At 48.0% G+C, this 26,915-nt stretch overlaps 1 protein-coding gene across 8 annotated transcripts in view; it reads left to right on the top strand.

Annotated features, from left to right (window-relative positions):
• Positions 1-26,576, top strand: part of MYOF (myoferlin) — a 137,937-nt gene extending 111,361 nt beyond the window's left edge. For 4 of the 8 annotated variants that reach the window (XM_036336576.1, XM_036336577.1, XM_036336578.1 and 1 more), the window contains 16 exons: positions 527-538; positions 1,782-1,880; positions 3,452-3,577; positions 5,414-5,569; positions 6,022-6,113; positions 9,778-9,948; positions 10,904-11,052; positions 13,155-13,294; positions 14,816-14,904; positions 14,995-15,090; positions 16,620-16,761; positions 18,948-19,047; positions 20,924-21,114; positions 23,070-23,179; positions 23,564-23,711; positions 26,010-26,576. In XM_036336576.1, coding sequence (XP_036192469.1) covers positions 527-538; positions 1,782-1,880; positions 3,452-3,577; positions 5,414-5,569; positions 6,022-6,113; positions 9,778-9,948; positions 10,904-11,052; positions 13,155-13,294; positions 14,816-14,904; positions 14,995-15,090; positions 16,620-16,761; positions 18,948-19,047; positions 20,924-21,114; positions 23,070-23,179; positions 23,564-23,711; positions 26,010-26,048 — 1,860 coding nt within the window. In that variant the 3' untranslated portion in view covers positions 26,049-26,576. The other 4 variants (XR_004972182.1, XM_036336582.1, XM_036336580.1 and 1 more) reach the window with 4 other exon arrangements.
• The last annotated feature ends 339 nt before the right edge of the window (positions 26,577-26,915 follow it).

Here is a 26,915-nt window from a genome sequence, read left to right on the forward strand (position 1 = left end):
AATGAATATGTATTTGGTGCTATAATATAGGTTCGGGGGAAAACCAAGAAAAAGTGCCCACAGGATGATATTGGGGTCCTGCTAGACATGAATGCCTTGTGAAAGAGTGTTTGAAGGGAAAAGAATTAGGCTAAGTTGGGGGTATCCCTTTGGGGCTGATGGAATGGAGGTTTGGGGCAGGAAGATGAGCAGCTGCAGGGCCCCTCCTGTGTGGCCACTGTGCTACCGACAATGAGATTGTAACCCTGGGATTCGGTGGCTCCCTCTGAGCCTTTCAGCTTAACACTGTTTATAACCCTTTGCACATTTTCAGAAAAAACAAACAAACAAACAAACAGTAAGATCTGTTGAATTATGATCATCTTAAATAATTGAAATGGTCCATCAGAATGTTGATGATATAAAGCATGCATGAGAATAATTCCTCCTTCTCTCTTTCTCTTTCAACCCAATGCTCATGGGGTCTCATATCTGTGTGACCTGTTGTGTGGTCTGCCTTCTTCTTGCCCATACATGTGACGAGCAGCTGACAGAAAAGGTAACTGTTGTATATACTGTACTAGAGTTAAGATTCCTATATTTTCTGCCTATAGCTAATAGATAAAGAAAAATTTTTTAAATGCAGGGTAGGTTACTGACCCCTAACGGGGAAATAACTGTGTGTGTGTGTGTGTACGTACATATACTGTACACAGATAAAAAGTAGCTTTTCTCGAGTGTTCCTTCTTCTTTCCCCCAAGACTGCGTAGGAAACTATGCTGCAGGTGACACTGTATTTAGGAGACACTCACCACTCTTTCGTAGGTAGATTAAAATAAGCAATTGGTGGGCGTGATGAGGATCTGTTTGTTATAAATCTGAGAATTACAGCAGCTTCTATAAACTATAGCCTTTGGCAGTTTGAAAATGTTCCACAGATGACTCTGATGTGCTGTTTCTTCTGCCCAATTAAGAACCACCCAGCTAAACCACACTGGCTGTGCATTGGAGTCGCCTGGGGACATAGGGGAGCATACTGGGTTCCCAGGTCTCTCCCAGGCTGACTGAGTCAGACTCTCCAAGGATAGCTGGGAGCCCCTGGTCTAAATGAACCATAGCACCTTCCTACTTTTGTTTCGCATTTTATCACTTGCAAAGCTCTTTCTCCTAATGATCTTATTTACAAAAATAATGATTTTATTTACCTCTGAAGACGGAGACAGGTAGTGTTATTATCCCAGCCAGTGGATGAAGAAACTGATGCTCAGAGACATTAAAGGATGTGCTCAAGCTGGTATGGCTTATCACAGAAGGATGTGGCGTATAATGTAAAGGATGGAACTTGGATTAGAACCACTTTTTCCAACTCTTAGATTAGTGCACTTTGTTTTACAAGACATTGCCAGCTGACGGGGCTAGGGAAATGAAATAGTAGAAAACCTATTTTGAAGGTTTTCTTTTCATTTATTATCTGTATATGCAACTATCAAGTCAAGAGCATAAAAAAGTAAAAACAGACAGATGAATTGATTGCATCCATAGGATGTAAGAAAATCATCTAGTATAGCTGTGGGCAGTAATGCCAAACACATTTTATTTGCCAAGGATTGTTTCACCTCCAGCTTCTAGAAGAGTCGTGAATGCTTTATCTATTGTACATGTAAACAAAAATCATGTAATCTTGCCTGTTTCGGGTTCAGAAGTACCTATTTCTATTGCCTATTACATATGAGTTTCCCTGCATTGATTGGAAATCTTGGTCATCACTAAAGATTTTTCCTTCTTGACATGTCTTTCTTCAGGAGGAAGAAATCGTTGACTGGTGGAGTAAATTTTACGCTTCCACAGGGGAACATGAGAAATGTGGACAATACATTCAGAAAGGCTATTCCAAACTCAAGGTACCTGGGCCTGTGCTGCTGGGGTGGGGAACAACAGTCACTAATATTGGCCACAGGCGTAGCTAAGCAGAAGACAGAAAGGTCCAAGGGCGCGTGCTGACCGGAAGCGGCCAGGAGCACCTCTGGCCTCCTGTTGAGCCCTCTTGCGATGGGTTTTGACTTTACCAAGACTCCAGGGGCTTGAGGACAGCTGTTGATCTATGTTAACGTGACTGCCACTTTGGAGCATCTGGCAGAGGGTTGGGAATGGGTTGGCTCCACACTAATTAGGTCAACAGTTGTCCGCTTTGACCCACGGGGACCTAAAAGTCACAGTCACATGAACCGCATGAAATGTCAACATGCTTCATTCAGTCCTGCATACAGTCATCAGCTTCACTAGCTAATAAGTTGACTCAGTTACATGTATGCAGCATACAGTCACAACCATGGGCATGTGTGTCCAGGGGGAAGAAGATAGGCTCTTGAGCTAGGCAGGTCTGACTATCCATGATCTTTCTGTTCATGTTCGGGTTTTCCAATTCTTCATTCAGTTTTTCAGATTGTAATACACTCAAGTAGAAGCCAATGGGAAAGTTTTCAAAACAATACATAGGAGAAAGAAACTCTAAAATGAGAAATGATGTATTTCCCCATCAAAGTGGAAAAACCCACATCCTTTCATGTTATTGTCATAACAGCTCAATGCAGCTTTAAGAAATACTGGCATGTAAAGAACCACTAATTTAGAAAAATGATCAGACTGGTCTGATTGATCAGTCCCACGGTCCATCCTTTTTCCCTCCTTCATTGTTTCCTTCCCTCCTCCCCTTCTTTCTTCCCTCTTCCTCATCCTTCCTCCTCATCCTCCTTCTCTTCTAGTTTGTTGTGTTTTTTTGTGTGTGTTTTTTTGTCAAGGTATAATTTGCATACATAAAGTAATCCATTCCATGAGTTTGGGTCGTTCTATACTCTTGTGTAAACCACCACCAAAACAAGGCAAAGAACATTCCCATCAACATGGAAAACTCCTTTGTACCCCTTTCAGTCAATTCCCCGCTACCTTTCCTCACTCCCAGAGACAACAGATGTGATTTCATCACCATAGATTGATTTGGCCTGTTTTTATGCTTCATGTAAATAGATGCATACAGTATGTATTTTGTGTGTGGCTTCTTTAGCCCAACATAGTAGCTTTGGGATCCATCATGCTGTTGTGTGTGCAGTTAGTTTGCCCCTTTTTATCCTTGTCTGGATGGCCATGATTTGTTTATCCAAACTGAGGAACCTGATGATGAGGCTGCTATGGGCATTCTTGTACCATGTAGACTTGTTTTTATTTCTCTTGATTAAGTACCTAGGATTGCAATGTCTGCATTATAGAATAGGTGGCTGTTTAACCCCATAAGAACCTGGCAGCCCTTTTTCCAAAGGGGTTGTGCCTTTCTACACTCCTGCCAGGATTCTGAGGCTTCCCATTGCTCCATCTCCATCCTCATGCCCATTTGGTATTATCAGTCTTTTTTTTTTTTATTGTTTTGTACTCCACCTGCATTTTAATGAGAAGTTAAGACTCTGTTGATGGTTTTCAGATATATGACTGTGAACTAGAGGATGTGGCAGAATTTGAGGGCCTGACAGACTTCTCAAATACTTTCAAGCTGTATCGAGGCAAATCAGACGAGAATGAAGACCCTTCTGTGGTAGGAGAGTTTAAGGTGAGTACAATGCGTGTTTGTCCTGTGTAAAATCCACCTCTATTTTCTTTATAGGCCAAGGATAAAGGACAGCCCGCCTCCAGATAGGGTCATGTCCTCTGACATCGGAAAGATGCTACAAGGCGCTAACTAGGAAAAGGGCAATGGGGACCGGGAACAGAACACTCAAAGCCATTCTCAGTCTCTCTCTTCCTCCTCATGCCAAGCAGCCTGGAATCCTATAGATTCAGCCTCTCCAAGATCCAGGGCCCCTCCCCATGCCCACCACCCGTCCCAGGCGTTCAGCAGGACCAATATGGCAACGCCCCAACTGGTTGTCCGTGCCACCTTTCCCGTCCCACTCCAGCCCATTCCCCCGGATGACCAAACCTGATCATGCTTCTTGACTGCTTAGAGATAGCGTTTGGGTTTCCACCCGATCAAGTCTCAACTCCTTCCTGAGGTGGAGCCAGCGTTTCACACGCGACTTAGCCACTTGTCTCCCCCATCCCGTGAGGACCCCTCCCAAGCCCCAAACACACCTTGTCCTTTCACAACTCGGAGACTTGGGCCAGGCTCCCTTCCTTCCCTGGATGCCCTCCCTTCCCTCTTTGTGGTCTGACAAACTCCTACTCCTTCTTTTAAGCCAGCTCAAATGTCACGTTCTTTGTGAAGTGTTCCCTGATCGCTTCTGGCAGTGACTCACTGCTGCCCCAGGCTTCCACAGGCCTGGGCTCCTGCCCCTATTAAAGCACCTTTCACTTGCAAGTATCTGCTTTCGTGACTGCTCCTCCCTCCTACCGTTGTTGGCAAATCTTTGGCAGCTGTGCAGTAGCTTCCCAGTCCTTCCCAGTAGCAGACATTGCCAGTCAATCAGAGCACTGAACCCTGCACGTGGCCTCAAAGTCCTCATTACAGTGTCCCACCGAGCAATCAGAGATGGCATGAGGGTCAGACCTATAGAGCATCCCTGTGCCACACTGGGTTTCTTGAGGTTATGTTTGGGTCCCCAGTACATGGCACATATTAGGTGCTAACTTCATGCTGCTTGGCTGAGTGAGTGTAGCTGGCACTAGAATCCATGTGTTCTGAATCCAACTTTAGTGTTTTCTCTTGTGCTTAAGCTGGTTTCTGGATAAAATATACGGCCTCTTAAGCAGGCCTGACGGCTCACTCATTCAAAACACATTCTTTGTGCCGCTGCTATACACCCAGCCCTGTGTTAGGCCATGGAGAGTATAATGTGACAGTGAAGAATATAGACAACAAATAGACAATTACAACACAGAAGTCAGTGCTGAGACAGGAGTGAGTGCAGAGTTGGATGAGAGCATGCAGGAGACACACCGGGCCCTGGGCAGTCAGGGAGGTTTCCTGGAAGAGGCTACACCTTTCAGCGGAGACCCGAGGGATGAACAGGAGTTTGCCTTGGAGTGGGAGAGGGTTTACGGGGTGACCCAGGAAAAGGGAATTACTCTAGAACTTTAGTGGGGGTTTAAAATAATTTCTTCATTCCTTCTTGCAAATATGTGCAGAGTCTCACTTCTTACCACCTTCTTTGCCATCATACTGGTCCAAACCACCTCCAACTTTTGCCCCGTCTCCCTGCTTCTGCCCTGCCCTTCTCCCTGTAACCTATTAAATAAATACTTTACCATTATTTCACTTTCCCTACAGGAAGAATGTAAAGTTCAATACATGTTGTCTTTTTCACAAAAGGCAGCCCTTCCTCACCTAGGGCACACCCCTGCTGCTGTCCTGGAGTGCCCTGGGGGGGTGGGGGGTGGGGCACTGCCCAGGCACCCTCTGCCCAGGTCACCCCGGGCCCTGTGAGTCCACCTGTGTGTCTCTCTCTAGGGCTCCTTTAGAATCTACCCGCTGCCGGATGACCCCAGTGTGCCGCCCCCTCCCAGGCAGTTTCGGGAATTACCTGACAGCGTCCCACAGGAATGCACTGTTCGGATTTACATTGTTCGAGGCTTAGAGCTCCAGCCCCAGGACAACAATGGCCTGGTAAGAGTTTGGGTGTGGGGCCTTCTGCTGTAGCAAGATAATTACAGTCATCAACCACAGTAATTGTCATGTTCTTTCTTTGGGTGCATCTGTTATCTCATTGGGGGAGAGATACTCCATCAAAACAATGCATTCAAGAGGGGCATTTATCTAAGAGCTGGAGGGGCTTGGATCGGTCTGGTTCATCCTCATTTTACAGATGTGACCTCGAGGAGACGAGGAGACGTGCTCTATCACTCCTCCCTGCCACCTCCCTGCCACAGCCTCGGCCCCCACACGCCTTCCCTGAAGGCGGCTGGCCGTGTGCCACGTGGGGAAGCCTTGCTCAGACCTTGTCTGAGGCGCGCAGGGCCACGGCCTTTGAGAGTCGCTGTGGAGGCCCACCTGCATCTGTCCCAGAAAGTGATGGTACCCCATGGTGACATCACCTGCCATCTGTTTTGTCCTCACAGTGTGATCCGTATATAAAAATAACGCTGGGCAAAAAAGTAATCGAAGATCGGGACCACTACATACCCAACACCCTCAACCCGGTTTTCGGCAGGTAAGGTGCCCGTCTACACATTTTCCAGTCCTTCATTTCTTCATGGCATGCAAATGAAGAATGATACATGTGCCAAAGTCTGTTCTAGGCTCTGAACCTGCGGCCATGAACTGGACAAATATTCAAACAATAGTGCGGGGAAGGCCTGGGGAGGGGCAGGGGCAGAGTGGAGGGCATCAACAATAAACTTTTAAAAATTCCAGTCTTTAGAGCAGACAATAAATATGAAAATGCACAAGTAAAAGAATTTCATGGGAGTAAAAAGTGTCATGAAGAAAATAACCAAATCATGAGATGGGCTCTTCTGGGAGAGATAGGCTCTGAGACCTGGGGGCGGGGATGGGGTCGGGGATGGGTGCAGGGATTGCCCAAGGCCTGGGAGGCCGCTGTGTCTGTGGGTTCTAGACAAGAAGGGTAGGCAGGGTAACTGGTGACTTACCTGCGGTGACAATGTGGTTCCCCCTCCCTGAATCCAGCCTGGGCTCTGTTTTCTGGGACGTTCAAGTTCCATTATGATCCAGCGAATATACATATTATTGGCTGTTATCAAGACTGAGGAGGGGGCAGAAAGTGATGGGGTCAAAATGTCCTGCCCCCTCTGCCTTCAGTTCCCGAAGATTCTTGAAATAGCATTATTTTCGTCATCGTGGTCACTTAGACTTGTTTCTGGGCGGTGCCATTGCTCTCATCAGAACTCCTCAAGGGTAAGACAAACCCAAGTGACCTCTAACTAGGACCAGCATTTTTCAGTTATAAATTGCGTGCACACTTAACAATCGCTATTATTAGCTAAGCTTTTACTGTGGGCAGGTGCTGTGCTGAGCTGTTTTATATAAAACATCTCAAAAATTTAACAGCCCATAGGCGCCATTTACCCTCATTTTAAACAGAGGAAACGAAGGCGCAGAGGAAATCAGGGCCCAAAGTGCCAGCTGGTAAGAGGCAGAGTCAGGAATCAAACCCAGGCCACCTGACCGCAGCGTCGGCACTGTGTCCTCACGGCGGAGTTGTGGCCGCCGCCGCCTGATTTTCGTCTCCGTGTCAGGGCAGGGACCAGCGGCCCGCTGTACAGGTGAAGGAAAAACCCAGACCTAGTCCATGATGGGGCCAAGATTTAGGTAGAAATTCCTGACTCCAAGCCCCAGATTGTCCCAACACTCCCGGTAATGCTTCATATTCATGGCAGAGCCACCACTCATAGGAAAATGCTCTTTTTGTACAAAACATTTGTGTAAACAGGGCCATTTTCCAAGAACCTTGCCAAGTGGGAGACTACTTTGTTCTCGGCTGACGTGTGGCCTACCTCTTCATGTCTGTCTTTATCATCTTGCCCTTCCTCTTCTACTCATGTTTGTTGGTTTGTGACCTTTGGCATTCTTTCTCTCTCTCTCTCTCTCTCTCTCTCTCTCTCTCTCTCTCTCTCTCTCTCTTTCTCTCTCTCTCTTTCTCTCTCTCTCTCTCTCTCTCTCTCTCTCTCTCTCTCTCTCTCTCTCTCGTGCACGCACGCGCGCGCGCGCGCACACACACACACACACACACACAAGAAAATCTTTGTCACTCAAAGCTTCTCTGGTTCACACACACCTTTGTCCGCTCGCTCACACCCCGTCATACCCATGCACAGGGACCTCACACTCACTGGGCGCCGGGGCACACACACGCGCACACCCTCTGCGCTGCACGCCCCGCGGCCACGTGCTGGGCCAGGGAATGGAAGTAATCCTCTGGCTCCGCAATATGATCGTTTTCCTTTTCTCCCCCTGATCCAGCCCTGAGGTCTAGACAGGAAAAGGCACGCAGGGCAGGAAGGAGGGCTCCGTGTGAGGGAGACAGGGAAGCGGAGGAAGCCAGCTTTTAAGGGAGAAAGGCAGCCCTGTCTGAATCGCTTGTCTCAGAGGAGCCAAACACAAGCTTAATTAAGTGGCAGGAAAAGTCTTGCTCGGAGCCACCCAGGGAGGAAGTGATGCTGTCGGGCTCTGCTCGGCCAATCCCTGTCTGGCGTCTGTGCAGATCCCCCCCACGCCCCACTCCTCCCCCATCCAGCCAGGTGGGGCCAAGGAGACGCCGGCTCTGCAGCCCCTCAGGCGGCTGTGGTCCCTGGCCTGTCTTAGAGGGTAGCTTTCTTCTCAGCAAGGCTCTCAGGGACTCTGGGAGAGGAATTCAGGAAGAGACAAAATGCCTGTCCTCAGTCATCATTCAGCATATGCCGACCACACCACGGCCAGCTCACATGCAATGGAATGTCAGTGTCTCCCATAACATCTTAATGGGTGCGGCCCAAGAAAAAAGTACTTCTTCATCACACCACGACACTTGGGTTGAAAAGGATAACTGCGGGACTTGTCAGAGCCTTAGTGTGCTCAGAGGAGTGTCATCAGAAGGGGTTCTCATCTTACTTGCCTGTCCCTTGGAATCCAGTATTGGAACCGTGTTGCTATGGGGCACTGGTGGCTACAGTGCTTCCTGGGTGGTCGTGACCCAAGCTCCTTTTCTCCTGTGGCTGCTGCCCCCTGTAGGCCCCTTCCTGGCTGTGGCGGCCTAAGGTCTGGGATTTATCCAGGAGACACTCGAGTGGCGGCTTTTCTCCAGAGCCCTATTGGCACACACCCTCTGCTCATATGGATTCCTGAACATTCCTGGCTCTTTGGGCAGGAACCAGTCCACACACCAGAGAGCAAGGAGAAGGGAGGAGGCGCGGGGGGGGGGGAGGCGGGGATGGGAGAGGCCTCCCACAGTTTTCTGCCATTTATTGAGCACCTACTAGGGGACCCGTTCCTCTGTGAATGGGGCAAATACGGAACCAAACCCCGCCCTTCTGGAGGGTATGCTGTTCGGTTTATCTCGCTCTCAGGACCTGCACATTACTCACCTCCCACAGGAAGTGCTGTTCTGTTATTTACCTTTATCTCAGAAGTGTTTGCATTTTAATATGGATGCTCTGGAAAGGCTGTAAGAACCGGTGGGAGGAGTGTGGGAGCCTCCTTGGCGCCCTGCATATCACGCTGCGTTGGCGAATTGCATTCTCATTCTCCCCCCACCCCCACCCCCACTTCCCGTCCCCTGTGGGGCGAGTCAGGACGTTCCAGGGGGCAGTGGTCTCTGTTTAGGCAGAAGAGGGGACGGAGCAGAGGCACAGCTCGGGGCTGTACATCAGGGTGCTTATGCCCTACTAATCTCCCAGCTGGGCAGATGCCTGGGTGCCCCAGTTAATAGGCATGTGATAATAATGTTCATACTATTATAATGAAGAATTCTTATAACCGTTGGGTTTTGAGCAATGCACTCATGCCAGATGCTGTCTAAGCATTTCTTCACTTGACTGCGATGGTGGGCATTACTGTCACCATCTTACAGATGAGAAAACTGAGCGCAGAGAGGTTAAGGAATCGGCCTGGGGTCCCAGCTAGTAAGCAGCAGTGCTGGGATTGGAACTTAAACTTAGGCACACGATTTAAAGCCCGTGATCTTCTCCTGAGCAAGTGTATAATCTCTTGTTCTTATTAGGAATATGTACTACCTACCGAGGAACCCCCCCCCCCCCCCCCCCCCGCACCTGGCTTTCCTAGTCGGGGCAGTCACAGCCCTGCCTGGGATTCCCTGCACGGAGCCTTGTGAGCGGACCGCATGGGATCACGGGGAGGCTAACCTTGCATTTGTTTATTAGGATGTATGAACTGACCTGCTACCTACCTCAAGAAAAAGATCTGAAAATCTCTGTCTATGATTACGACACCTTTACCCGTGATGAAAAAGTGGGAGAAACCATCATTGACCTGGAAAACCGGTTCCTTTCCCGGTTTGGGTCCCACTGCGGCATCCCGGAGCAGTACTGCGTGTAAGTTGCTTTGGCCATAAATGTACCAGGGGTCCTCAAACTTTTTAAACGGGGGGCCAGTTCACTGTCCCTCAGACCGTTGGAGGGCTGGACTATAGTTTTAAAAAAAATCATGAACAAATTCCTATGCACACTGCACATATCTTATTTTGAAGTAAAAAAACAAAACGGGAACAAATACAATATTTGTGTTTGCATGTGGCCCGCGGGCCGTAGTTTGAGGACCCCTGATAGACCATTTGCTCCATCTGAACATTAACCCCAGGAAGCCTTGGCTCTCTACCTCAGCGCTGGTCTTCCTGGAGCCACTGCTCCTTTGAGTCAGACACATACTGTTTTTCATGGTAGGATTATTTTAGGGAGAATCGGGGCCATACCATTACCCAACTCCAGGGGGCGCCATTCACATTGGAGTCTATGTAAAACGCTTGCCCTGGGAGCAGAGCCTGCTCTGTGGGGATGGCATAGGCAGCAGTACTCAGGGAACTGGTCCCCTTGCTCCTGTTCTTTGAACCCCCCTCCTTGATGCCAGGCACTGAGAGCAGGCAATGTTTGGGGGCAAGAATTCCCTGCCCTTTGAAAACAAGGGTTCCTTGACCCTTCCTCCCCCATTGATCAATTTTGTGATGTCCCTCTTTCCCCAGTGCTTTCTACAGTTTCCAATGAGATACAGCTCCTGATTTCTAGTTTACGACTTTGCCTGTTATGATTATGGCCATCTCAGTCAAACTCATTTTTTACAGAGGAGGAAATTGAGGGGAGAAAGAGGATCAAATGGCTGAGCCCAAAATAACTGTGGATTTTAGGTCTTTGAAACAGATTTCTAGGCAAAGCCAAAGTGCAGAACACATTCCTGGCTCCCTTGTTACATGGGCACCTGTACATCTGTGTGAGTGGGTGAATCCAAGAAGGACCGCGTGCCCTTCAGTAACTCGGGGTGGGATGTTATTCACAGTTCTGGAGTGAATACCTGGCGAGATCAATTGAGACCAACACAGCTGCTTAAAAATGTAGCCAGATTCAAAGGCTTCCCACCACCCGTCCTCTCCGAAGATGGAAGTAGAATCAGATATGGAGGACGAGAATACAGTTTGGATGAATTTGGTAAGCACGTTGTAAGCTGGTTACAAAATCTAACAACCTCTTTCTATTGCTGGTTTGCTCTGGGGAGGGTTTCCGGCAGAGCAGTACCCTAATTGTACCACAGGGGACTCCACACACGATGCTCTAACAAAAGCCCCTTTATAGTGGGGTGTTGCTGTCATGTCAGGTGTCAAAGTGGACACATTTTCTTGTCTGTCTTATGTTTCACTTGACCTTTTTAGGTCATAGTCATTCGATCTTTTACACGAAATTCTAGTAATTGACTAATTTCCATGTAATGCAAAGTGCTCAGATGGTAAAGCAAGAATTTCTCTTCCAAGTTTATACCATATTCTTCCAGCCCTTCTCTGGGAAGGCTCAGGGATGCATGGGGTTGGTTCAGAGAATCTGCTAAGTTCACATCTGGTTCACGTCTGAGCTTTAGGTCTTGCTCTTTCCCAAGCAGTAATTTATAACACAGTCTGTCCTGACACATAAACAGCTCTCCACATTATGACAAAGACTGAAATAAGCTTAATTTAATAGAGCATAAGAGCTACGGTATGAGTCAGCGTTGTGTAGGGAAGGAGGGCTTCCCAGAGCGGGTGGCAGTGGGGCCGGCCTTGAGGGTTCCTGGGATAACCAAAAACAGCTGAGCAAAGACACCTGGGATTGAACGTGCTTCTGGATCCCCAACTGTTTATTCCTGACATTGTAAGACACTGTACTTCATCTTTTCCTTTGAAGAAGAAGACTTAGTCAATGTTAGGGAGGATTGTATGTTGAAGAAATGCTGTTAACATGAGAACTTGCAAAAGGGATCAGGAATGAACTGGCAAGCAACAGGGCCCCGTGGAGAAGGGTACCCCCAAACAATCAGAAAGTAACCCCCCAAAAGCTGTCAGTCACGAGGTCTGTTCCAGTTACTATTGTTACGTAACAAATTACTCCAAAACTTAGCAGCTGAAAACAACCATTTTGTTTTGCTCAGTTTTGTGGGTTAGGAATCCAGGAAGGGCTCAAGCAGGCAGTCCTCGCTTGAGTTGCTCATACAGCTGGCTGCTGGCAGGTGTCAGCTGGGGCTGCAGTCATCCAAAGGCTCGACCGCGGTGGTTGTCCAGCCGGCTCACTCACAGAGCCGGCAGTTGATGCTGGTTCTTGACCAGGAGCTCAGTTGGGGCACCTTCTCAGAGTACCTACTCAGGGCAATCCTGGGTCCCCATGTTCCTTCCATGGTGGATGGCATCCCCCAGAGTGAGTGCCATAAACAGGACCAGACAGAAGCCCCGGGGCCTTTGACAGCTAGCCTCAGAAGTCACACAGCATCCTTTCTTTAATGGTTAAATAAGTCTCCAGACTCAGAGAGGATATAGACACACACACACACACACACACACACACACACACACACACACATACACACACACTGCCTCAGTAGGAGGAGTGTTGAAGAATTTGGGGGCTGTGTGTTTTAAATGCCATAGTGATGCCAGCTGCTGGGACAATTAAATTTACAAATTCCGGTGGCTTAACACAATAAAAGTTTATTCCTCATAAATTCAAAGCAGGTATTCCTACAGGTCGGTGGCCCTCTTCCACGCAGTGCTGCATGGACTCAGCCCTCCCACCTTACAGCCCAGCCGTCCTTCAGCCCAGGTGTCAAGGTTGCTAATTTCTTCCGTATCCAGAAGAGAAAGGCGCATATACGATTCTGCACAAGAGGGTTTTACGTGCCAGTTCTAGAAGTGACACACATGTCCCTTCCACCTGCATTACATTCTAGTTTAGGCTGGTCACATGGCCACGCCTAACTGCAAGGGAGTCTGGGAAACAGAGTCTGGCAGCGAGCCTTGGCCACAAAATAAACAAGGGCTGCCTCACACATTCTCATGTGTCTGGTCCCTTTGCTATTGCAGCCTTCAAGTCAGGTGTGAGCCTGGTTGGGGCAGGGTCCCTGGTCAGGAGCCATTTCTATCAATGATTCCTTCTCAAGTGGAAGTTTGCACATGGGCACTGCCTGACCAATTTGCAAAGTCTGGGATGATGTGCTGAAAGCCCCTCAGGCCATCTGGCTGAACTGTTCCCAGATGCCCATCCTGCTTCAGTGCCGCTTTCCATTCCAGAAGCCAACAAAATCCTGCACCGGCACCTCGGGGCCCCTGACGAGCGCCTTGCCCTTCACATCCTCAGGACTCAGGGGCTGGTCCCTGAGCATGTGGAAACAAGGACTCTGCACAGCACCTTCCAGCCCCACATCTCCCAGGTAAGGGGCTCCCTACCTTCCAGGACCCACCATCCAAAACCCAGATGTAGTGGAGGTGTTGACACGGACTTGTCTCTTTTGGATACTTTTAGAAACACAAGAAATAGAAACGAAACTCAGATTAGCTTCATCCCAAAGGGGAATTTATTGTAAAAATCAATTCACTAAATCCAGCCAGGAGAGTGACTATGACTCAGAACAAACTTGGACCAGGACCTCTCTCTGTCTCTTGTCTGTTTCTGTCTCTGGGTCTCCTTGAGTCTGGGCTCTTCCCCATGGTACCTCCCCATGCGTAAGAATAATGCAGACAGTCAAAGACTTCTGAGCTTTTGGGTTATAACATAGTCTCGTCTACTTCCAAATGTGGAAAGGGTAGGTGGCCCCGCCTTGGCCGGACTGCGGCTGGGTCTCAGGAGACACCTGGATGCCTAATGTTCTGCAGCGGGCTTGATGTACTGTAGGACCTCGATCCCGAGAGATTAGTTAGAAGAGAGTCAGGATCACAGTAAAATATATCCTTTTTCAAGAGCTCCAGTTAATTCGTTTTGCTCACAATGCACCAGGAAGCCAATCTGGTGGTTTCCTTGGCAACCTTCTTAAAGGCCAGTCTGTTTTTGTCATGAAGGCAGAGTCTACAGAACCTCCAAAAGCAGTTTGGGGAATTTAAATTGGTTCGCATGGTCGATATAGTTTGCTAATGGCATTCCTCGTCTGTTTGGAAGAACTTCCCAGTCAGATGGATGGGCCTGTCTGTGGCTGTCAAAGGCCTTGAGCAGGGTCTCGGGGAGATGGTGGCACACCTGCCAGTCAGGCTCCCACACCATCCGCCCTGCCAGCCTCCTCCCGGCTGTGGGCACTATGAGCCAATGTCAGGGAGTCCTCCACCTGGGGGGGACAGTCAGGGTCTTATCATCGTTTGAGTCTCTGCTTTGGAAGCATCACGTTGTAAGTCTTTCTTTGACAAAATTAAATACCACTTTACATTATTTTGATTTTTCTATCTTAAGTTAAATGGAGAAACCCTTGGGTGTTACAAAACTGAGACTGACATTAAGTAGATGGTGTGGTGGTGAATAGAGTGACAGCTTGAGAACGGTTCTGAGAGTGAAGGGACCAACTGGAAGTGGCTGTAAGGGGGGGGGGTGTATGTGTGATTGTATTTGTGAGCGAGTGTGTTTGGGTGCATGTATGTGTGCATTGGGGGTTCTGTTAGTCATGAGAAGCCCCTCATTTTATTAACCAGGAGGGCTCAGACTCTGATACAGGTGGGCTCATGCGGCCAGCAGAGACTCCTGGGTGAGAGTAGGGAGCAGGTGGCCTAAATGACATTGAAGATATAAAATTCACCCGGGTTTGCCCTTCAACTCTTATTTATTTATTTATCTATTTATTTTGCTTTACGTGGACTAAGCAATTAGCAGGCCCAAAGACAGAGGTTCACGTAGGAAATATGAATGAAAACTGTAGTCTCTGCCACCTATAATATAACTTTATTTCTCTTTTCGTTTTTGAATGGCTTAGGGAAAACTTCAGATGTGGGTGGATGTTTTCCCCAAGAGTTTGGGCCCACCAGGCCCTCCTTTCAACATCACACCCCGGAAAGCCAAGAAGTAAGTAATCTTGAGACCCTGCTACCTTGGCCTAGGGTCTTGGCGCAGGACCAGAGGAAAAAAGCACCTTCAAAATGTGCTCCTTTTTAGATTCTACCTCCGTGTGATCATCTGGAACACCAAGGACGTTATCTTGGACGAGAAAAGCATCACAGGAGAGGAGATGAGCGACATCTATGTCAAAGGGTAAGGTTAGCATGCGAGCACCTTTGACAAACTCTGGGAATGAAGCATGCTCTCTCCTTCCTTAGTTCTCACTATTGAGGTGTAGGATTCTGGGTTACCTGAAGGTGTGTTATCTCTTTACTGCAGTCTACTTAGGAAACTCCAGGGAGACAAAGGCAGAGAGAGCAGAAGGAAAAGAAAACCTGTATGAATCTTGTTTATAAGCAGAGGCAGTAATAACTATAGGAACTGATCCCTATTTCTCCATTTCTCTTTTTTAGAAGTGGGTTTTGTTGAGTTTATTAAGCAGATTTGTTATTTCTGAGACGTCTTAGTCATGCAGTTCATTTTTATTTCTTCTTGAATAAGTGTCTTCAGAAACAAGGAAAGGTTGCAAGGTTTCACTTGCTATATATTTTATTACCAGTAGCTAGTGTCCATGGAAAGGAGGGAATATTAGCAGAATTTTTTACAATCGTTGATTCCTCCAACCTGTACGGAGTGCCTGCCTCCAGCCTGGAAGGAGGCATCAATGTTCATTTTTCTGGTACTTGCATAATCAATTCCAAGTAGTCATCTGTCCTCATGTGCACCATGTGAGGGGAGCGCATGTCATCAACCTCATTTTACCAATGGGGAGATGGTAAGTTCACAGCCAGGCCTGCCTCCTACCGAGACTCTCTGTCCGTGAGGTCCAGGCATCAATGATGTTAAAGCTCCCCAGTTGATTCCGATGCGTTCTAATGTGCGTTCAGTGTTGAGAACCATGCATTCAACCACGTTACCAGCCTCAAATCTAGAGTTGCCCCTGCTTCCGAACCAGGAGTTTTCCCAGTAGCAGGCAGATGTGACAGCAACTTCTTCCCAAGCGTGTTCATTCACTTAATCCTTCAACAGGTATTTAATTAGTGTCTGCTCTGCGCCAGGCACAAGTCAAGGGAACTTTACAAATGTCAAAAGTTGAGATGTTAAATTGTTGATGGAAATGAATTTTCATAGGTATGCGTATGGAAATAACATATCTTCCTTGCTAGTCTCATTAATATGATCAGAGTGGATCTAAGAATAATAAAAAAAGGAAGCTGAAAGTCGTGTCTGTTTTGTTTGCTTACGTAAAATATGGAAAAGGAAATGCTGAAATTTAGAACTAACTCATATTCATTGAGCCCTATCAGCAGTGATGACAGTGATGATTTATAGTTACCAGTATGAAGACTAAAATCATAGCCAGCAAGCTCCAACGTTCCCAAAATAGAAGCTAAGTTGTTGATATTTTCCAGAAAATTTCACCTTATCCCTGTTAACTGAAGTCTAAAGGGTTTCCTGCTTTGGTTTTAGAGGAATTGTATTTTATTTGGCTACAACCTGTGTTGGATGCAACAGAGCACCTCCCCTTCATAAATCAGCCCCCAGCTCCGTAGATAACTGGAAGCTGCCCAAGAAAAGTGCATTAATTCTCCTGCCCTTCACTCCCCTAATCACTGCACAATTTTGCGGCTAGATTACCTGTCAATCACACGAACCTAAGCCTGTTTGCCTCTGCTTTTCAGCTGGATTCCTGGCAATGAAGAAAACAAACAGAAAACAGATGTCCATTACAGGTCTTTGGATGGCGAAGGGAATTTTAACTGGAGATTTGTTTTCCCATTTGACTACCTCCCAGCTGAACAACTGTGCATCATGGCTAAAAAAGTGAGCTCTGAAATATGCCAGTGGGAAGTGGATGTCACGGGTCTTCCTTGACACAGACACTCAGAGAATGTTGGAGCCGCTCCGCACCCTGGCGGTCGTGAGCTGAGCTGCCTCTTGGGACAGATGGCGACTCTGAGACTCACAGCAGGGTAGATACTTGCCCAGCGTCACACAGCTACGACAGCTATTTGTGTAGTTAGACGTATACGGAATGTAACTTTCCTTCCCCTAACATGTTGGTGGCCAGGGGAAGGATCTGGTGAAGGGTAGACATGGGGGTCTTGTATCAATACATACAACAACTCAAGTGTATGTCACAGGGAAACCAACTTCTTCCCGTGATAAGCAGAACTGTTTGACTAACTAACCAAACAGAGGCAAAGTATTCAATTATGGGAAATGTCCCTTCTTCAGAGGCAGTTTCATGATGGTTCAGGGCCCTGGGGGTCTTGCTTTGTAAGACTCGCAGTTACAGAGCTCAACTCAAACCAGCTTATATCCAAAAAGTGATTTGTTGGTTCACATTACAGAGAAGTCCAGGGCTGGCTGGCTTAAGAAATGCCCGGGTCCCAGGTTGAACTGGAGTCTTTAGAAATTGCTCTCACTTCTCCACTGCTCTGCTCAGCCTTCTTCTGTGGGCCTCCCTCCCTGGTGGAGGCCCAGCTCACATCCTGCCCTCCCAGCAACTCAGCAGAAAGAGGACAAACCCCCGATGGTGCCAACCAGGCTTCTGGAATTGTACCTACTCTGCCTGTTTGGGGCCATGTGCAGCTCCTGCACCAACCAGTGCTGCCTGGGATGCAGTGCTCTGACTGGCCTGGCTCTGGAGTAAAGCGTGGAGTCGGTTCTTCCCAAATCGCATGGATGGGAGGAAGGGACTCTCCAAGAAAAATCTGGGTGAAACCTGGGCAGCCAATGATAACAGATGTCTCATATAGGTCCTCTGTCCCACTTCAACCCCCACATTCTATAGACATTCCCTAGCTCTTCTGGTTACCTTCTCTCCCCACACCTGATTGAAATATACCTGCCTCTGTCCCATGTGGCCCTACTCAGTGCTGATGCTGTAGGGAGCACTTTTCTGTGCCAGGTGAGATGAATGCTTTCAAAGGGCACTTTCTAGAGACACTGAGCTCATCCTGCTGTTGAATCATGCAGACTGGCATGGGGCAGGTGAGGGGTGTGGGTCGGGCAGGTGAGGGGTGTGGGTCAGGTGGGCCTTTAGTTAAGTTACCTCTCCTATTTACCCGCATCTGGAGCTGGACCTCCCGTGCCCTGGTGGTATTGGGAGCGTGAGCCCACAGAGGACAGTCAGGTGGGGCCGGACAACAGCAGAGTGGACTTCCAAGCCCCTCAGAGCCAGGCCTGCAGAGCCCTGCAAAGGGGCACATTTTTGGAATGTCACTTGAAAAACAAGGAGCTTCAAATTCCCAAAGCGCTGGGGGACTTCCCTTTCTCCTGGGGCCAGAGGACCGCAGTTGTAATTAGGCTGTGGAGGTGTGACTATTTGGGGCTAATATTGCCCAGGCAGATGCAGGGACCAGCTTTGAGAACGTGGAGGACCCTACCCAGTCCTCCCTCCACCTGACTAATATGTGGAATCTGGGGGTCTTAATTGACCACAACATGTAAGACACAGCAATATTTTTCAAAAGCCAAAAATGCCAGGACATTTTAAATCTGCGGTGATAAAAGAGCAAAATCGGTGCTCCAGTGAAATGAGTGTGCTCAGACATCCGTGTGGGGTGGGCGGAAGATCTGTGGGTGTGCGGAGGTGGCTGAGCAGAAGAAACACCCCAGTAGGGGATACTGTGGGCTGGCCTAGAACCTCCTGGCTTTGGAGGATAATCTAAGCAAGCCACAGTGGTCTTCGGGGGTGGGGGTGGGGTGGGGTGGGAGGAGAACAATCCCCAAACTCCAGGAAGTCACACTGATGGGGACATGGCAGGGAGCCTTCTGTTTGGGAGCTGCCTGGGACATCCTTTTTGCCACCCGGCTGGTGGCCTGAGATGTCCTGGGGAGCCAACCTGTCCTCCTTACGCGTGGGTGGAGGGCTAGGGCTGAGGGGAGAGGGGTGCAAAGGAGAGAGAAGGCCCCAATGCCTTGGTACTGGACTTTCCAAGGGGAGGGTGTCAGAATCCACTCATCAGTGTAATTTGGTTTGTCTGTTTCTCTTGTCATTTTAGGAGCATTTCTGGAGTATCGACCAAACCGAATTTCGGATGCCACCCAGACTGATCATCCAGATTTGGGATAATGACAAGTTTTCTCTGGATGACTACTTGGGTAGGGCTTCCATTTGGATATTTTTCTCTACGAATTTGTGCCTGGAATTTGTGAAATGAATTAAAGCTTGGAATCAAGTATTTAAATCTCCAGTTCTGCAAGAAAGTGCAGGTGGGGCTCACTCATGCCCTGAATGTCCTCTGGGCACTGTGGCCTCCTCATCTGCTGTCTCGGGTCCTCTGAGCAGGGGGCACAGTGAATGCCACCCCTTTCTGTGGGCTCAAAGGCCCCGTGGAGGCTCTTATACCAGTTTCTGTCTTGCTGTTAAGACTCAAATCCTGTTTTCACAAAAGGATGCCACACCCCTGCCTGCTTTACTTCCAAACCATCCACTTTCTCTCCTCAGCACCTCCTCCAGGCTGCTGCTCTCAAACTTTACTGAGGTCTGTAATGCCCAGCCATTGTTCTTTCCCCCAGGTTCAGCCTCCTCTGGGGCTAAAGGTACCTGGTAAGTACCACCCACACGTCCTGTGGGCTTGTCTGTTTCTTGGCACGCATCCCCCCCCTCCCCCCCCCCCCCCCCGCCACACACACACCCCCCCCCAACCACCACCAAAGTAGCACAGTGCTCTTCTGATATTCTCTCCCCCAGGCCCCAGGTCTGTCTCCTTGGCTGGCTCTATTTCTTCCTCCCACTCTTTCAATGCATGCCTTTGGCCATGGCTGGTGTGGCTCAGTCGGTTGAGCATCGTCTCTTGCACAGAACGGTCGCCAGTTCGATTCCCTGTCAGGATGTTTCTCACATCTGTTTCTTTCTCTCTGCCTTCCTCTCTCTCTAAAATCAATAAAAACATATTTTAAAATTAAATTAAAAATAAATGCAGGCCTTTGCCTTCCCTGGGGTCTTTGGCTCTTCCCTAGGGCCCATCAGTGGTTTTCCCACTGTCATCTTTTGGCAAGGTCTGACCCCTAAGCCAGGATGTGTAGCCTGAGCGCCACAGTGCCTGACACGTGGTAATAAGAAACTGTTCTGACAAATCACATTGCACTATGTAGATGTATCAAATCAACACACCATACTCCTTAAACTTACGCATGTTATGGGCAAATGGCTATAGTTACCACCCAAAGGAGAGCTGAGAAATAAGCAGGGATGAGCTCAAGAAATGCTGAGTGAATTGTGGCCTGTGGCTCCATTCTAAGACGAAGGGCTGTTTCTTAGCTTGCGGTTTAGAGAGACTCTGCCCCACTCTCCCTCTTGCTCTTTGCTGCCACTGTTGAAGGCCACCTCTTGTCCCAGTAGTTCATAACACAAACCCATTTCCCACAGGAGGTCCCAAACCCCAAAGACAGTCTGTTAAAGCGCTACTAAAGCGTCAATGCCTCACATCACAGAAGAGAAAGTGCGCTTCTCCAGGCAGCCTGGTGGGCTTCCTAGCCCCTGGTGAGCATTTTCTGTTGAGCTGTTATGTTCCTCCTCAAGCTCCTGTCTCTGAGGTTTACCGCGGGAGACTTGAACGGACTGTTCCATAGAGCGGCCCACGTTCCAAGTACCAGGTGTCTTTCCCCAAAGCCACGTGACCGTGTTCAGGGCAGTTCAGAACAAATATGAGCAACTTTCAGATCCAGGTTCATGGGAGTTTTGTCTACAGACATTTCACTATTTTGAGCTTGTAGACAAACTCTGTTTATGCTCCTGTCTTTGAGAAATAAAACATGTGGTCCTCTGTGAGATGCGAGTGGTGGGCAGGTATATCTCCTGCCACTTTCCATCCTATCTGGAAAGAATTTTCTGCGTCAACCAGGGTGCCTTTCTCTAACGCACTCATTACTTGTTCAAGACCACTGTCTGCCTCTTCTGCAGGGCATTCTGTTCTCGGGTAAAGGATGGCTGACCCACGCGAAGCTTATTGGAGTTTACTGTTTCCCTGGCTAGGTTTCCTGGAACTTGATTTGCATCGCACCATCATTCCAGCAAAATCATCCGAGAAATGCCATTTGGACATGATTCCGGACCTCAAAGCCATGGACCCCCTTAAAGTGAAAACCGCCTCCCTCTTCGAGCAGAAGTCCATGCGAGGCTGGTGGCCATGCTACGCAGACAAAGAGGGCTCCCGGGTGATGGCGGTAGGAGCATTTCCTGGCTGGGGGTCGTTCAGCATTTAGGCTTTATCATTTAGGTTTTCTCTTTATCAACAGATTTACCCCAGATAAGATAAGGGAGAGTTAAATTGGTGGGACTTTAGGTTACGAGAATGGCTTGTACCTGGGATCACAAGAGAAGGTGTCCATGAGCAGATATTGGGGGTTGAGTGGAAGGTGGAGGGATAGGAATTGTCAAAAAAACTGAGAGCCAGAGTGGTTGCACTACTGTGGGACCCTCCTTCACCAAGAAGGCTTATTTATGCTGAGCTATTAGTGCAGTTCAGTACAGAAAAGGGAACTTCACATTTGAGCTGTTTTCATAAATTAAAAAGAATAAAAGATAGAAGAAGTGGAGATGCTGACATTCATTGAGCAAGAAGGCTTTAAGTTACAAGCAAGTTTGGAGAACTCAAGCTATATTCTGACATAGAAGCGAGAGTGCAGATCACCTTGGCCAGTGTGACTCAGCTGGTTGGACGTTGTTTCGTGCACCAGAAGGTGGCTGATTCAAATTCAGGTCGAGGGCACATGCCCAGAGTGTGGGCTTTATCCACAGCAGGGGGCTGCAGGAGGCACATGATCAATGTTACCCTCTCATATCAATGTTTCTCTCTTTCCCTCTACTTCTTCTCTCTCTAAAAATCAAACTGTTAAAAACAAAAGAGAGTGCAGGACACTATGCTCTGGCACAAAAGACTACCAAATTCCTTATGTATTAATAATAGTTAAGATTTCACATCACTAATTACGAAGCAGTCAATATGCTAAATGCCTTACATTCATACTCTTGTTTCTTAAAACAGCTTTGAGGTCTAATTTACATAAATAAAATGCACCCATTCCAGAGTGTACTTTGATGAGTTTTGTTGACAGTTGCATACACTCATGAAACCACTGTAATCAAGAGAGAGAACATTCCCATTAGCCTCAAAAGTTTCCTTGCTCCCTTTGCAGTCCATCACTCCCCCCAGGCTGGCCCAGGAAATCACTTATCTGCTGTCTGCCACTTAGAGATGACTTTGCACATAATCTCACTTAGTTCTGCTAACAACCCCATCAACTAGACATTATCCCCTTTTTATAGGCTCAAAGCCAGGCTGGGAGAGATGGAGCACCTTGTCGTAGTCAGACACGTTGCTTTGTTTGGCTCATCAACATAGAGGCATCAGTGCTCCACCACCTAAACGAATCTCGAATCTCGGGGTCGAGGTTCTCAAATTGTTGTTGACTTAGTCTGGCTTTTCAGGATTCTAGAAAGATTGTTACAACCTTGGGTAAGCCTGGCTATTCAAGTGGGCAAGTTTCTGGACCTCTCACAGCCTGTTTTCCTCCTGTGCACTTGAGGACAGCAACAGTCCCTGCTTTATAGGATAGCAATGAGCATTACACAAGATGATCCCTAAGGAAGGGGTGAGCAGGGCCCAGAGAGACAGCATCCATTCATTCACTCACTCATTTGTTTACTCTGTTAGCATACATTGAGGACCCACTGAGTATCTGCACAGCTCTGCGCCGTGGGTGGTCCGTGGTCAGCCTGAAGCATGTGGGCTGCCTCGGAGCCTACAGTTCATGCTCCATCAATATTAGACATTGTTATTAGCAGTACTCAGGTTAATCTGTGTCCAAGTAGAGTTACAAAGGAAGGTGTGTGCAGAGGCAAGGAGATGGATGTGAGAAAGAATGATGGGGATCCAGAGAGTGACAGGCAGGGAGCAGGGAGGAGGGGGAGCAATTTGTCCTCTCGGGTTCCCACAAGGAGCCAGTTCAGAAACACATGGAAGAGGAAATGTGATGAAATCTCCTGAGGAAAATCCAAGGCAATCTCGGGATTGTTTTACAAGAATAAAAATCGCTGCTCGGGGAATACTCCTTGGGCTGAAGTGAAAATATTTGTGAAGCGTGATGTCATGTGTTTAACCTGTTCTGCTTTACTGAAGGGGAAAGTGGAGATGACGTTGGAAATCCTTAATGAGAAGGAGGCCGATGAGAGGCCAGCCGGGAAGGGACGGGATGAACCCAACATGAACCCCAAGCTGGACCCACCAAAGTGAGAGCCCTCTTTGTTCTCGGCGTCCTCTCATCCCTAAACACCTGCAGACTGAAAGCCCCCCTTCCAATTGGCTTAATAGACTGGATTAGCTCTTGTCCTTCTAATTTTGTATTTAATAGCGGGGGCTGGGGGTAGAAAGGCTGGTGATCTGGCTTTATTTTAATCACTCTCCTTTCCATTGAAACCAAAGCCCAGGGTCCCTTCAACATCTTAGGAAGTTATAAAAGGTTCAAGAATCTTTCTTTGCTAACTAAGGGAAATAATATCTTTTCTTGACTTTATAAGTGTTATTTAATATATTTTTTAAATGGTGTTATGCCCTGCAGTGAAATATCTGTCCCTCCTGAGTTGGGTAGGTAAAACCATTTCTTTGCAATGCAGCCGACCGGAAACCTCCTTCCTCTGGTTCACCAACCCGTGTAAGACCATGAAGTTCATCGTGTGGCGCCGATTTAAGTGGGTCATCATCGGCCTGCTGTTCCTGCTGGTCCTGCTGCTCTTCGTGGCTGTGCTCCTGTACTCCTTACCGGTGCGGCCCTGCTCCTTGTCCCGGCTGTGTGTGTGTGTGTATGTGTGTGTGTGTGCGCGCGCGCGCGTGCGTGTGTGTGTCCTGCTCCTTGTCCCGGCTGTGTGTGTGTGTGTGTGTGTATGTGTGTGTGTGTGCGCGCGCGCGCGTGCGTGTGTCCTGCTCCTTGTCCCGGCTGTGTGTGTGTGTGTATGTGTGTGTGTGTGTGTGAGTGTGTATGTGTGTGTGTGTGTATGTGTATGTGTGTGAGTGTGTGTGTGTGTGTGTGTGTGTGTGTGTGTGTGAGAACTGTGGTTGGTCATCTAACTTGGTACTTACTTGCCTTGGATGCTCTTCAGAAGAATGATTTACTTAGGAGTTGTGGTCTCACAACCCTTCAGCCTTTGGAAAATTTAAAGTAACGTGTCCTGTGGTTAGAATTGCATGCTTATGGTTTCACGAATTCCAGGCAAAACTTTATGGCCTGAAAATAATTTTGGTGTCAGGAATTCTAGGAGAAATCTCTCGGGCCTTTATCAATATATGTCTGGACTATAGCCAGCATTTCTAACTGATCTTCCTGCCTTCAGACTTCTTGTCCTACCTAGCATTCACAGATCCCCAAATCTGGGACCCTTGTACATTTACACAAACCCTGAACTCCACCCAAACTAGATAATAACACACACACACACACACACACACACACACACACACACACCCGCGCAACAAGTATTGCTCTTACCTGCCAGGATGTCTTTGCCAGTGCTGTTCCTTTGTCCATGTTTTGTCTATCAACATCTTATTCATTGTTTAAGACCCACATCACATAACTTTCCCTTAATCATCCCAGTCATAAAGGAAAGTCCAAGTGGGGATTTTGCCAATGTGCTACAAGTAGTGCTTTCATTCCACTATTCAAGGAATTTATTGAGTATCTACCATAGGCTAGGAATTGGGGTACACACATAACCAAGGCATGATTTCTACCCACAAGTAGTTCATAACCCAGGGACAAGCAGACATATGAACAAGTAACCTACTATGAGAAGCAAACTGCTATAGAGATATCAACAAATAACCACAAGACCCAATTGCTGAGAATGGTTTCAACAAGGTGGGGACATTAAAGACCAGTTTGCCAGGCATTCAAATACTCTTACTTCAATTCATCCTATATAATAAAAACATAATATGCAAATTGGCCATCACTCCAACACACAAGATGGCCACCCCCATGTGGTCAAAGATGGCCACCCCAAGATGGCTGGCAGGGGAGGGCAGTTGTGGCCGATCAGGCCTTTAGGGGATGGCAGTTGGGAGAAACCAGGCCTGCAGGGGAGGGCAGTTGGGGACAACCAGGCCTGAAGGGGAGGGCAGTTAGGGATGTCAGGCTAGCAAGGGAGGGAAGTTAGGGGTGACCGGGCCATCAGGGGAGGGCAGTTGGGGGCAACCAGGCCTACAGGAGAGGGAAATTGGGGGTAACAAGGCCTGCAGGGGAGGGCAGTTAGGGGTGACCAGGCCAGAAGGGGAGGGCAGTTAGGGGCAATCGGGCTGGCAAGGGAGCAGTTAGGCATCGATCAGGCTGGCAGGGGAGTGGTTAGGGGGTGATCAGGCTGGCAGGCAGAAGTGGTTAGGGACAATCAGGCAGGCAGGCAGGCGAGCGGTTGGGAGCCAGCAGTCCTGGATTGTGAGAGGGATGTCTGTCTGTAAACAGGCAGTCGGACATCCCTCGAGGGGTCCCAGATTGGAAAGGGTGAAGAGGGTGCAGGCTGGGTTGAGGGATAAACACACACACACACACACACACACACACACACACACACGCAGGAATTTCGTGCACCAGGCCTCTAGTATTAATCATAATAGAGTAGTTTGTATTGAGGAGCATAGCCACACAACCACAACAGCTGCGATGTCATATCTTTGTTTCCCCCAGTATAATGCGTTCAGTTTCACTATAAGTACATGTACACTATTTTCTAGTTATAGGTCAATCTGTCTTGACCATTTAAAAAACTCCTCATAGTTATTTCTTTTGCTTGACCTAGATCCTATTGAATAGTGGTTCTCACCTGGGGGAGATTTTGCTCCCCAGAGGGCATTTAGCAATGTCTGGAGACATTTTGTCACAATGGGGGTGTGCTACTTACTGGCATTAGTGGGTAGGGGACAGGCCAGGGATGCTGCCGAACATCCTGCAACATCCAGGACAGCCCCCAACAAGGAGGAATCATCTGGTCTTAAATGTCAATGGTGTCAAGGCTGAGAAACCCCTCGCTTAAGTATATATATTTTACGCTGTCTTTGCTTCCTTTCCAGAACTATTTGTCAATGAAGATCGTGAGGCCAAACGCATAATAAAAGCCAAAGTTTCTTTGCCAGAGTCATCAGCAAGGAGGGAGCCCTGTCTGTGTTTCTGGACCAAAAGCAAGAGTGATTTTGTCTGTGTCTGAGACGACATTCCAAGGGCAAGTTACACTACTTCACCGAAGCCTGGCAGCTCCCCGGGGGTGCGGGTCCTGGAGGCCAAGCCAACTAGCAATACTTTTATCTTCTAAAGTATTAAAACTTTTACCATGTTTTTCAAAATATTTTTCAAGGTGGCTGGTTCCATTTTAAGAAATCGTCTTTTTTTGTATGTGTCCTTAAGTTCTATAATTCAATCTTTGGAAAGTGCTGAAATAGAATTTGAAAATTCCTGCATCTTGACCTCATAGTCTTCTTACTTGTAATCAACAGAAAGGACTGTGCATTATAAAAGCAGAGTAGTTAGACTTATTCCTTGTTATGATATTTTATATGGATAAATACCACGATATTTTATATGGATAAATGTTTATCAACCTCTGTGATAAACCCAAATAAAAGCATTGCACTTTGAACACATAGCTATCTGGTGTGGCTGTGGGCTGAGTTGGGAAGGAGACAGTTTCTAGTCCTCTGGGTCTCAAGGGATGAAATGCCACGGCATATCACCTGGCCATAAGCCCTTTATATGTGTGCTGCCAAACCTTGGCCAGAGGTCACACTGAGGCTGATTCTACATAATAAAGAGCTAATATGCAAATGGTCATCACGCCCTCGTGCCCTCGAACCCTCGCGCCAGGGCTGGGGGACCTGAGGTCTCACCCCCCACCCTGCGGGGCTTGACAGGGTGGGGCTGGCCAGGTCTGGGTCTTGCTCGATTTCGAGGCACATGTGGCTGGGTGGGGACTTGACTCTGGG

The sequence above is a fragment of the Myotis myotis genome, unplaced genomic scaffold (genome assembly GCF_014108235.1).
Source record: "Myotis myotis isolate mMyoMyo1 unplaced genomic scaffold, mMyoMyo1.p scaffold_m19_p_15, whole genome shotgun sequence".
Classification (NCBI taxonomy): Eukaryota; Metazoa; Chordata; class Mammalia; order Chiroptera; family Vespertilionidae; genus Myotis; species Myotis myotis.